Source organism: Perognathus longimembris, chromosome 1, assembly GCF_023159225.1.
Source record: "Perognathus longimembris pacificus isolate PPM17 chromosome 1, ASM2315922v1, whole genome shotgun sequence".
Taxonomy (NCBI): Eukaryota; Metazoa; Chordata; class Mammalia; order Rodentia; family Heteromyidae; genus Perognathus; species Perognathus longimembris.
The window spans coordinates 16,454,787-16,468,196 of record NC_063161.1 but is presented as its reverse complement, the minus strand read 5'-3'; the positions used below and the strand labels follow the sequence as shown (position 1 = coordinate 16,468,196).

General features: G+C 35.2%; 1 protein-coding gene across 1 annotated transcript in view; it reads right to left on the bottom strand.

Moving 5' to 3' along the window:
• Positions 1 to 13,410, bottom strand: part of Anks1b (ankyrin repeat and sterile alpha motif domain containing 1B) — an 895,075-nt gene that overhangs the window by 415,235 nt on the left and 466,430 nt on the right. Inside the window, exons 13-14 of the mRNA XM_048357586.1 lie at positions 11,943 to 12,532; positions 10,028 to 10,100 (exon numbers count right to left, since the gene is read on the bottom strand). Coding sequence (XP_048213543.1) covers positions 10,028 to 10,100; positions 11,943 to 12,532 — 663 coding nt within the window. The remainder of the gene's footprint in view (positions 1 to 10,027; positions 10,101 to 11,942; positions 12,533 to 13,410) is intronic.

Genomic DNA, 13,410 nt, shown 5'->3' with positions numbered 1-13,410 from the left:
TGTATTTTCAAATAAGAAACTGAGGCTCATTATGAGATGTTGCTTTCCTACGTCATGTAGCAAGTAGTGTGGAGATGGAAGTAGCCATCCAATATCAGGGCACTTGAGGGTCAAGTTTGCACTTGCAATTGTGTTTCATAGGGTCACATTATTATGAAAACAAGGTAAAGCTACTATAACTTGTGAAACAAGAGGAAGGTTCAGAGAAAAGTTTAAAAACACAATTCATGTATTTAAAATACAGACCTCTAGCTTTCTGTCTACTTCTATGTAATTACAGGAAATTAGAGAAAAGATCACAATGGAAGCAAATTTCTTTTCACAGTAACAGACAAACAAAATAAAGCAAATAAAAGGCATCCTATTCTGAAGCTAATAACTCACACCTATTTTAATTCACAACTGAAAAAAAACAGTTGATACTGCATTCATTAAGAATATTCACTTTGCAAATCTTTATTGGCACCAATAGCTACAAATATTTGTGTACATGTTTCTAAATATGCCTTTACACATGTCTCTATATATGTTGTCATTACAGTCATTTGCCAAAATGACATATGGTTATTTTTATTGAATGCTTTATAGATAATAAAAATAACGTTCACTGAAAAAAAATTCAGAAAAGTTTAGAAAAAAAGAGCAAAAAATAAAAATCACTAGTGATATTACTCAGAGATATCCACTGTTAATCACTTTGCATAGGTCCTTCCATTTCTTTTTGTGAATGTGTATATTAACAAGTAGGGTGATATTTTACTTACTTTTTAACCACTCAGTAATTTCTTATAGCAGCACGTTCATGGTGATTTATATACATATAATATTATTTTAATTAGACATTTATATTTCTGTAGTGAATTACTGTAATAATTTTATAAATTGTCTATTAAGGGTCATTTGTTTTACACAGTCTTAGACAATGTTGAAATGAATATGCTCATCTAAACAGTTGTGCTGCCTTAGGGTATATTTCTGTAAATGATATTGTTATGTCATTCAATATATAATGGACAGTTTATACCTGAGTTTCAAAACTAGTAGTAAGTAGCAAACTCTTTCTTATAGTGGTAGTGTACCATAGATTTAACCAAAATAAGCTATTTTTCCCATGGGTATGTGAGTTATATTTATCACTCAATCTTTTATGATATTTTGGGAAGACAGATTTATATAAAAAAATAATCATTATGATGCCCTATGACTAACGGAAGTCTAATATCTATCCTTAAAATTATTCCTAATTAGTTTTACCTCTTCTCTTGCCATTATGAAGTCATTAATAATGAATGTTGCAAAATGTATCAATATTTATAGGGAAGTCATTCAATTAGGGTTTTTTTGTTACTTGTTGTTTTGTATGTTTGAGACAGAATCTCACTATGATGCATAGACTGGCTTTAAACTCAGAGTCCTTCTACCTATGCTTCTTGAGTGCTGGAATTACAGGTGTGTATGCCACACCTGGATAGTATGTTTTAAGTATTTATTAACAAAAGGTTTTAGCAAATGTTTATTGCAAATGTACAAGGGAAATTTCAACCAAATAAGCATCATAACTTTAGGCAAGGTATTTATATATCTAGATGCATATGTTTACATAATTTTGCAATTTTAATTTTGACAAACAATGTTGCTAAATTGTATCTGGCTACAGTTTTTCCTTACCTTCTTTCTTTGCCCTTCTGGTGACTGTCCAGTGTTAGTCTGGTATATGTGCATCTACTTTTCTCCAATCTCATGTAATAACATACACATAGAATGCGTAGGTAGATAGATAGACATCTGTAATTTAGGCAGGCACTCTACTGTTGAGTCATGCCTCCAGCCCTTGAAATGTCTGTATTTTAAAACATGAATCCATGCATTATACATTTCTCCTCAGCCTTTTATACCTTTGTAAGACATATGTGTGTGTCACGTGTGTGTGTAAAATATTATTAGAAATAATGGATCATTATTCATTTTAAAAAAATTCTTTTAATAAAATAATGGATGAAAGAGACAAAGAAGTCAAAGAAGGAATAAGTCATCTATTAAGTTATATCTATGTATATATATACCTCAAAGTGTTGCTAATTTTTTTTACTCACTAGAGTTTTCTATAATATGGAGCAAATATACATTACTTATTATAGTCATTGTCTACATGAAGCTGTTCAGACTAAGAAAATAAGACCCACAGTGATAACGATTGCAATTGTTGGGGTGGGTATTCAAGAGTAGGTGATATATTTTTGCCTCCACAAAGTAATTTTTAGCCATTAGAGCTTCCCAATGATAGAATGTATTATCTCTTGCAGAAGTGAGCCTATCATCATAAGAAGTATTTTGGCAGATGTTGGTTGGCCATATACCAGAAATCTAATAGAAAGTATCCCAGTATTAGTGGATCATTGCCTAAGTTTAGTTCTCCAGCCCTCTTCTAAAGTTAGATATTTTGTTGGATTAAAATGGGCTATATCAGTGATTAACTACTGATATGTCACTGACAAATATTTGGCCACAGACTACTACTACTCTATTACATACTTAAGGAAGGTATAATACCACATATGAACATTACTCTCTAATTGCAAAACTTGAAAATCTCAGTCATATTCTAATGATCAAAAATCTATATTGTGTTATAAGTTATTTTAGTTTTTTAAAAGATTATTTTCAATGTATGGTGATAAGCTTTGGTGTTGATTATGCTTAGAACATAATTGTTTGGCTGATTAAACAAAATATTGGTAAAGATCAGTCTAATGCATGCTAGCCTATAAATGACTATAATTCATATTTTACATAAATATCCTATTGTTAATGGGTTCCTTAGATTTAATATATCTGCAAAAAATAAGAAGTGATACATAAGATAAAAATAAAACTTTCCTTGATTTATATAAAATAGTGTGCTTGTGTGCTAATGTATTCCACTACCCACTTTCCCAGTTGGTTCTATCAAGAACAGTACAGTAAAAAAGAAATAAAAATCAGAAATAAAATATGCCTATATAAAGCACTGCATAGAGAGGCATTTATGTGCAATTTAATGGTTCATGGAAAAAAGAATATTACTGAAGGCGAGGGAAAGAAGTGAAATGCAGATCATTATTAATAGGCTCACATTCTGGAGGACAGAGGATATTCAGGGCTGGGACTCATTTACATAGATGACCGTGTGGCCTTTGCTTTAGTAATGCTTTGGGGTTTTAGCTAAAACCTTCAATATTGACAATTAGACTTGGCCAAAAGGAAGTGGCTGTTTCTACACTTAAATGCCATCAGCTGGCCCCCCCCCCCCCCCACACACACTTTGTATACACATCAGTGTGGTCTGATCTAAGAGAAAGAAGCAATGGATGAGCTTCAGTTGTTCTGTGCTGGAAGCATTTTTTATTGAAAACAGTATGGATTTTGAGAAGACAAATGGTTGAGGTTGAAGCTACAGCATCTGACAAATCCTTTAATTTTTCTAAGCTTTTCTTCATTTATAAAATAGGTATGATAATACTTCACTACTGACTTGTTTTAAAAATTGAACTGGAATTGTGAACTGCAGTAAATTGCCCAATATGTGATGCATTGTAGGAAGGAATTCAACTTTCTCTCTCTGTTTCACTTCACTATTAGGGCAATTATAAATTCTTTAAACAAGTGTTTTGGAGTTTGAGAAATGATACCTCCATAAGCAGCTTTAGCAGGACAAGTATCTGCTGCAGCTGTGATAAAGAACCTTCTGGCACAGACACAGAGCTTTGAGAACAAACATTGAGAGAGTCTGGAAGTAACCAGGACACCAGGAAAGTGTACTGTGTGGCTGTACAGATACTTGCCCTTCATTCAAAATCAGACCCATGCAGGAGAAAGGTCTTGCTCCCACAGACCCACCTAGAAGGTGACGCTTCGCTAGGAGACTGCCTCAGTCACTTCTGCCTCAAACTCGGAGAGCAGAGAACAAAGCTTTGAAAGTGGGTTGTAAGCTGGGTGTGGTGGTGCACTCATGGTCCTAACACCCAGGAGGTCGCCACAGGAGAACCATGAATCCGAGGTCAGTCTGAGCTATGTATATTGAGACACATTCTCAAACATAAGACGAAGCAAAATGGAAAGAGGGATTATGGGATTAATGTTATTCACTGCATTCAGAATTATGTATTTTTCAACAAGACAGTTTTACTGACCCAATATACACAATGTATTTTATGGTAAAAATCGTTACTCACTCATCTGACTAGCTTTCATTTATAATTAAAATTTTGATGAAATTCATGTATTAACAAAAATGGTCTGTTAAAAGATAAAAACTCTAGGACATTGTTTGGATTCAACTTAAGTACAATAAAAAATTCCACCCTTAAAAATGTAATCTAATTAGATAGAATGACTAGATAGAATAACCTTTTATTCATGTATTTGGCTGAATTATATCAGTCCATGTATCTGTAGTCTGTTTAATTTAACAGGAGATAATACAAGCTAGTTCATATATAGGAGAGTATTTGCAAAATTGTCTGCCACCTAGCATTATAAAGTCTAGGCACTTGATTATTCCAGATACTTGCTGTTATGTAATGTTATAATATCCAGTGGATCCACAGTCTGATCCCGATCATCAACCTGATTTGTAGAAAATGTGAGAATTTGAAGTAGCTCTAATGAACACACACATCTCCAAACTTGAAATGAGCTTCCTAGTAATACAATAACAATGAGTAAGAAATAAAACTTCAGAAAAGATTTCACATGAAAGCAAATTAGACTGTAATATATCTTAACTACAATCATCAGTGATCAGAAAGATAAGAAAGTTTTTCCAAGTGTCTTCCTGTGTGGTATAAATTCTAATGAGAAAAATAAGTCATGCGTGCATTGGTTAAGAAATAAAGAGAATTTATACTTATTGATCACCTGTCATGTTCTAGACCCGACAGTAGTACAATATAATTTAATCTTGCAGTAGCCTTAGGAGGTGGTTATTGAACATCTGAATTTATAGATGACGAAGTTGACATCAAAGAGGTGACAAAGCAAGGGAACTGCAACCCTGGGATTTGAAGCCAGCTCAATTTAATTTCAAAACCTGAACCCTGCAAGAATTCTGTAAAAACAAACTGTGGAGTGCAACATGACTCCCCGAATAGTATCACATCTCACATCCAGCATCAGCAGAGAATATGGCATTCTATGTAACATGAAGAAGTTAACATCATCACATTCTAGTGCCAATGTTCATTTCTTTGGCATCAGAATCTGACTTCAAGTTGGAAAGCAGAAATGTCATTTGTGAAAATCATGTGTTAATATGTTCCGAGAAACGAAGGGACTGGCCTGGGGTAAATTTAGAAAATTTCATTTACTTGTGTTTATATCTTAGTCTTAGACAATTAAGATTACTGGTTATGTTTCAAACTATATAACTGGTTGGGATTTTTTTAATGGAAACTGGTTTCAATAAATGTAACTAGTTATCTGTTCACAGGGACTGCTCAAACCCTGAGCTGAATCACACTTATAGGAGTGAAGGTAAGAGCTCCAAATCTCTTTCTAGTCCAATAAATACTGTTTACTAAATAAGTACCTGACAATGGAAATGTATAGGTTAGGGAAGGACAAATAAAAATACTGAAATAAAGTATATAAGAGCATGGAAAATTTAGTGCTGATTCTTCCTGCATATCCATTGTTCGCAATTTTGTTATATCATCCTCTGAGATTTTAAGGAATAAATATCATAAATGCTCATAAAATCAGAGTGGTATTAAACATGCATAGCACTGAACTTGGTAAGCTTCTAAAGTATGACTCCAGAGACTGAAAATAATACTAAATAATATAGTACTTCCTCTTCCTCCTTATAAATGTACTTCCTCTTTATTTTATTAAACATTTCTTCCCCATTGTCAAACACAAAAAAGATTTACTTAGACTTCTTTTTTTTTTTTTTTTTTTTGCCAGTCCTGGGCCTTGGACTCAGGGCCTGAGCACTGTCCCTGGCTTCTTCCCGCTCAAGGCTAGCACTCTGCCACTTGAGCCACAGCGCCGCTTCTGGCCGTTTTCTGTATATGTGGTGCTGGGGAATTGAACCTAGGGCCTCGTGTATACGAGGCAGGCACTCTTGCCACTAGGCTATATCCCCAGCCCCTACTCAGACTTCTTAAAAATAATTTATGCCACTTAAATCATATCAAATCTGTCGCTCATCTTTTCAGAGAATACTCCAGTTGTAGTTCTTACTGTAATGACTTTCTCCAGTATCAACTACCTGGTGGGTTTGTAATGAGTATGCCAGTTGACATACTATGACAATTTTAGGAAATACACAAGATTTAATATTAAGCCTGTGAGAATAACTAATAGAAAGCTACCTACCTTTCCTTCTGTTCCCTTCCCTTTCTGTGGCACTGGGGTTTGAACTCAGGGCCTCATGCTTGCTAGGCTGATATCTTACCACATAAGCCTGCCTCTAGCCCATTCTCATTTGAGATAGGGTATTACTATGTACTATGTACTAGTTGGGCTCAAACTTGGAATCTTCCCACCTCAGCCTCTGAGATTATAGGCATGTCACAACATGTAGGCATCACAACCTTCTTAAGGAAAGGGCATTTGTCTTTGTATGCCTACAGTGTTAAACACAGCCTTCCTCATGGTAGGACAAAGTGAGGGCTAAAATTTAGTGTATAAATACATGAGTGAAACTCTCTAGTCCACTGCACCTATCTCTTAGTGTCTCCATTTCTGTTGTGAGGAAAACTAAGTAAGTTAGCTAAGAGCAAATAGCTTGCAGATAGATTTACAGTTTGAATTCATGTCTGTCTCTGGATTTTTACCATGTGTTTTCTCATCCACACTCAGTACCTCAATGTTATTTGTATAGTGGTGACATCTTCATTCATGTTCATCAGCCATCTAGTTAAATCTAGCCTTGAGTGGAAAAGTCTGAAGATCACTAGAGATGTGATTCACAACTGGCCTAAAGACCAATTGGAATGTTACTTGTTATCACACAGTACGCAATTAGTCTGTAATTAAGAGATAAAAGCTAAGGCACTGACAGACCCAGCCTTTGTCAATAGCAATGATTCCTTGTGGCCTGAGTCTCTGCTTTCATTTTCTTTTCCATTGTAGAAAACTGGTAAATGAAGGGATTGGTTGAATGACAGTAGGAAAGGCAGCAAGAGACAACTATGGATTTATCATGAAAATGCCCTTCAAAAGCAGTTTTGTCTGAGTGGCATTTTTGACATTTGGTCTTTCTTTTTCATAATGTTTATGACATTTTTATGGTTCTAAGGCACTTTGTGCTTGAGGAATTTTAGAACAGTAGAATAATGTACAATATCACCTAAGTCTAACTGTGGAATCACTGCCCAAGTCACCATTCTGAATGACAAGCAATGCTAGGTCTCAGCTTGAATATTCTCAGTCTGGAGACACTGTATCACAGCTATCCTATCATTACATAGTATAGTTTATTAAAAAATAAATTATTACCTTCCTGTCAATCAAAAATCTTCAAAACCTACCACCTTCCTGAAATTATCTATTGGTATATCTGAACAAAACTACATGGAATCTATTTTGCTAGGATGATCTTTGGGTCCTCAGCATTTATGAGCATTTCAGCATGGAAGAACAGAGTACATGTGTAGTTATAGAGCTCATATCACAGTTGTATCATTGAGCATGTAGATATTAGTTTGACTCTTCATTAATATATTTTTGTATTAATATCTAAAACAAATTTCTAAATTTCAGAAAAATATTATTTGACCTTTTAATAGTTATTATTTAATAAATATGAGACCCACCCAAATTTTCTATTATTCTAGGATAGGAGCAATGACTACAAGGGTCTCATTTAGACTTGTATATTCTCATTTGATTGCAAACATGGGTTGCAATGATGCTTCTTAGCCACCTAGATGCTGGCTCCCATAAGATCATCCTCTAATTTTCCTACACATTATAGTCACATGCAATGTTTATTTGAAAGACAGGTTTGTCAGGCTATGAATGCTGATTCAGTAGAATGAGGGTCAGGAAGGAATCTTGCTTTTCCACCAGTGTTTGAAGTGACACCAATGCTGGTGATCTGTAGGCCTCACCCTGAGAAACCTTACATAATGTTAGCAGTAGCAACAGGGAAAGTAGTTTATTGGGTTTCTGCCTCATTCAAAAATTACAAGGATGATAAGAGTTGATAAAACTTGGGTTCTTATCATAACTTGTTAAACATGCCAACTGAAAACGTCAAAATAAATGTACCAGGCATGTGTATATGTGGGTAGGTTCACTTTTTAGGAAACTCCTAACCTTTCCAGCTTCTGTTGTGCTCTATAGAAATGCTTGTTGTGTCGTAGATCTTGCTGTAGAAGATCAGGATACATCTGATGTCATCTCTAAAGCAATATACCCATCCCTGTAAGCACTACCCATCTCTCTCAGGAAGAAATCACTAGACTTGGATCGTATTTGGGAAGTGCCTCTACAGGTAAGAATTGGATAGGAAAACATACAGGGGAAAGGAGGGGGAAGAGAATGGGAATTTTTTGGCTGGGAAGTAAGAGTGTCCTCATCCTCCCAACTCAGCTGACAATCATGCTCTTGTCTTCACAGACCTATGCCTAGGTTTCCCAGGTCACATTCTAGTTTTTATCACTGCTGAGAGACAGCAAAGCTTGCTTATGAATCTCTATCATTGCTAGCAATATGCTTTAAGTTTATCCAACTCTATCTCTAGAAAGGCTCAGCCAATTCCCTGACCAGGTATGTGCTTTTTGAGTCACTTCTGAGAATCAGGCAAAGTGACCAAGGGTCATGGCAGTGAAGATGTAACTTACTTTTATTACAATGTTGATATTTTGTTTGTCATGGGTTTGGGGCATTAATCATGACTTTAAAAAATATTGCATCAAAATATTATGTATTTTGATGACTGCTGTTTTGTACTTCCTTAGATTTTGCTTCCTAGGTAAGTTCTTCAATCACCTCATCATAGTCTGCGCTCTAGTGATTAAGTCTTATAGATATTTATCCTGTGATAGGTTTAATGCTAAAGAAGTCTAAACTTAAGATTTATTATCTAAAAACATCTTTAAACTATCTCTACTTATTTAAACATGAACTCTTAGCCAAGGGCTGGTGACTAATCCCTGTAACCCTAGCTACTGAGAAGGCTGAGATCTGAGAATCATGTTTCAAAGCCAGCCTTGGTAGGAAAGCCTGAGAGATTTTTATCTCTAATTAAGTACCAAAAAGCCAGAGTAGAGCTATGGATCAAGTGGTAGAGAGCTAGCCTGTACAAGACAAAAAAACAAAAATAACTCAGGAACAGTGCCTAAGTCCTGAGTTCAAGCTCCAGCACTATCACAAAACAACAAGAATTCTTGAGAACTTGTAAATCACCTGTAGAAATGGAGTCCAACTCTTTGACTTTTTTAGAAATGTTAATTTTTTGGTAGGAATATTGCTGTTATTTTTAGGTTTATATATCTCATCTGACAGAATCGACCAGTATTAAGTAAAATCTTGGTAAGGAAGGTTTAAAATGATCTTCTTCTCTTAGCTTTAATTGTAGAGTAGAAAACAATATATATGGCAATATGTTAACTAGTGACAGCAAAACCAATTCTGAGAGATCCTCTGCTAGGTAGTAGGGAATATAAGAAGGCAGGAGACACACAGTTCTTGTCAAATGCTGCTTACAACTTAAAAGTTGTTAGTTACTTAGGTCAGGATAAATGGGACATTATACCAAATGAGACATAGTAGTGTAGTAAGTCATTGAAACTTGAAACTTCACCTAGTGTTAACTGACATCATAAAAGAATACATGGAGAAAACTCACTATCTGCTAAATCAGTATACTTAATTGATACTGTTTTCATGTCATGCTTGTTGGATCTGAGAGTAAAAGGAAATAATTTGTAGCTATTATTATGATTAAACTAGAAATCATCTAAAGAGTTTGATCATCTTTCTGGCTGTTTCTGAAGCACATTCATTATTATAATATAATAGGAAAAAGTTTCCTTACTCATGACCTCTCCATTCATTTCTTCAAGTTCACTGTTGATGCCAACATCTATGGAATTCATTATCTTGTCAATCTGTAAGAAACCAAACCCATGTAAGTGGGTTATTAAATTCACTTTGAATATCACATTTAAAAATAACTTTTATGTGCCAGGATCATATGTTCTTGGGTCATGGCAATGCTACAACATACAGACCAACAGGTAAAGAATAAAAAGGAAATAAATACCTTTTGGATTTTTATTTAAAATATAAACATGCTTCCTTAAACCAGGCATAGTGGTACACACCTGTAATCTCAGTATCCCAGGAAGCAGCCTGGCCTGGGCAAAGGTAAAAAGACTCTATTTAAAAAAAAATTAAAATGAGAAGACTAGAAGCATAGCTTAAGCGGCAGAGTGCTTGCCTAGTATGCATAAGGCTCTGGGTTCAATTCCCAGTAAAAAATAAATAAAATAAAAGTTAAGTCTTAGAAATGAGTTTGCATGTTCTCTGTATTCTTGGAATGAAGTTTGCGCTTAGATGAATCAGTAAATTAGGAAGTAGGAGTCTTTATACTCAGAAAGGGACTGGGCTTAGGATATATTGATATACCAAGGATGTTCTCCCATCCTACCTCTTCTGCCTGAGTGGATGAATCTCATTTGCCCAGTCAAAGAGGCAGATTTCAACTTGAAGGCATGACTATCAGAATCAAGTTTTAACTGAATTGTTTGGCCAGACGCAAGCTAGTTCATGGCATCCAATTACAAGAATATATACATGGGGAAAAAACCAACTTCTGAAAGATAATATAAAGTCTTGTCACCAGGAAAGGATTCCAAGAATGATTTCAAATGTATTCACAGAGCTAAAAAATACAAGAAATGGATAATATCTTTTAAATTTATCGAACCCATAGCCATCTAGAGTTTAATCTCTTTCTTCCTCTTATTAGCAGCCTGAGTAAGACAGCAGGTTTCAGAAAGGACAATGAGCATTACTTAAATGTCCCATTTTGTTCAATGTGAAACAGATCCAGACATACCAAGTGATTTTCCCAAATAGCTCAATTCAGACAGTCAATATCAGAGCCACATCTATTTCTAGTTCTCAGGATACTATAGTGACCTAATGTGCTTTTAAACCGAATCCAACTGGCACAGTCTTTTGAAAGACAAAATGTGGCAAACTAGGATGAAATATCAATAGAGACTGGCCTGTTCTTTAAAGAAATTCAAGAAAAGAAGCAATGAATTTTATTATTTCATGATGTAATTCTCCCTAGGGGCAAAAGATGTATTTCATAGTCTTACAAAGGCACTTACTTTTTGAATAATTCTTTCTGATTAAAGACTTTGTCTTTAAGTAGAGCTTAAATTGGAGCTAATTGTCCACTGTACCATTTTTCCTTTGTTTCTCTGATAGATATAAAGAGAAAATACTAACTGATGTATATTTATCACATGATTCTTATAGGAAAGTCAGGACCATTGGCTTTACCATTATTATTAGGACTACAAGAAGCTATTTTGAAAAATATGACATTTTAAAGAAGGGAGATGAGTCTTTAGCAATTATTAAAATGACACAGAGCAAAACAGCAAGATCTCTCTCTATTTGTCATCTCCAATGCCTGGGAGAACATGATGTGAACATCTCCCTGTACCTCATAGCTAGTTATTACTTCTGCATGACATAAATTTCTCTAGAGACAATGGATTTCTCCACATATGTGGAACTGTGTTTATTTTTATACTTGCTATGGAAGAACCATTTATTACCCATAGAAACTTTTCTCTTCTAGTTGGAGTTATACACATTTGTTCATTTCGTTCTTTCACGTCTAAAAGACTTAAACAGCTGAACAACATTCCCTCAAACCTCCCTAACTCCAACGTCTTTTACAAGAAAATAGCAAGAATATCTGGCCTTACTTCTTCCCACTCAGATGTGAAAGACGGTGTTCGTTCAGAGTTCTCTTTAGAACTGTGTTCAGCAGTTGAAGATTCACTCCAGTTAACTCTTGATGCTTTCTCCTTTGAAGGGTAGGCAATGAGATCAGAATCAGATTTAGAGACATTTTTGGATAAATGCATGTCGATCAGGGCTTTAGGCAATGACCTTATTCTTCCCAGAGTGCATGCTCTCTCCACAAATCCCCCTGTGTTCACAACCCACTGGTCCCCACTCCGGGATCCACTCCTGGTTGCTCTTGTACCAATGATGGTGTGATTCTCTATTGGATTGCTTCTTTTGTGGAAAATGGTTCTACTGACCACTTTGGGTTTAATTTTCTTTACCAACGGTTCTGAGTTCTTTTCTATTGGAGTCTGCTTAAAAGGCAAAGGACTGCTTGCCAAACTGCTTTCATCTTGTCCTTCTTCACATTGCTCTCTTTTCCCATACAGATGAAATGGGTTTTCAGGGGACTCGCAGGCTGGAGAGGATCCATGGAGAAGGCCTGCAAATTGCCCAGGATCATATTCTTTTGGGGGATCACTGGTTTCCTGTTGAGAGGGGTCATCTGCAAAAGGAGAAAGGATGTCAGGAGACTTGTTTGTACAGAGCTCTGAAAGCCACGATACACGAGCAGTGCCCTCACGAGCAGTGCCCTATGAATGTATGCAACATACAGACATTTGATTTATGGCTACATTGTAATACTATCACTTTAGAAAATGGCCATTACTTGGGTAGCGCTATGTGTATAAAATAAATGAGTGTATGTGTGACTGAAATCTTCCTGAGCTACAAAAGATTTGAATGAGTGACTACAAGACCTTCTTGATTGCCAAAGCATATTTTTTTCATTCAATGAATTCTCAGTGTTCCACGAAGTAGGAGAGTCACATTAAAAGCCTCCACAATAAGTGATCATTGCAGAATAGTAAGATATCAGGCAGGCAAGTCAAAATTACACATAATGGTATCCCTTTTACCCTGTCTCCAGCCCACCCCCAAAAAATCTTGAAAGAAGTACAATTAGAAGTAATTTAATGCTAGCAATCCTGATGGTATTACTTTAAACACAAAATTAAGACTATTTCCATGCCGATTTTATGGTTTCAAAAAAAGATTTTGTTCAGGCTTAACAAGGAAACAATGCATCTGTAATATCACTAGAAATTAAGACTTTAATGTAAAACTGATATTGAGCTATTAACACAAAGCTATCATTTTCTTTCTTCTCTGAAATAGCATTAATTATTTTCTCATTTCTTTAGATCTTTGGAATTGTAATATAGAAAAGAAAACAAAGAAGAGAAAACATTTTCATTGCTTTAGAGATTTTTCCTAAGACAAAACATAAATTATCCTCTGAGATTTAAAATACATTATGGTAGACAAATCAAGAACCCCTAAACATTGGGAAGGAAGAGGGTCTTTAAAAATGGTCAGTTA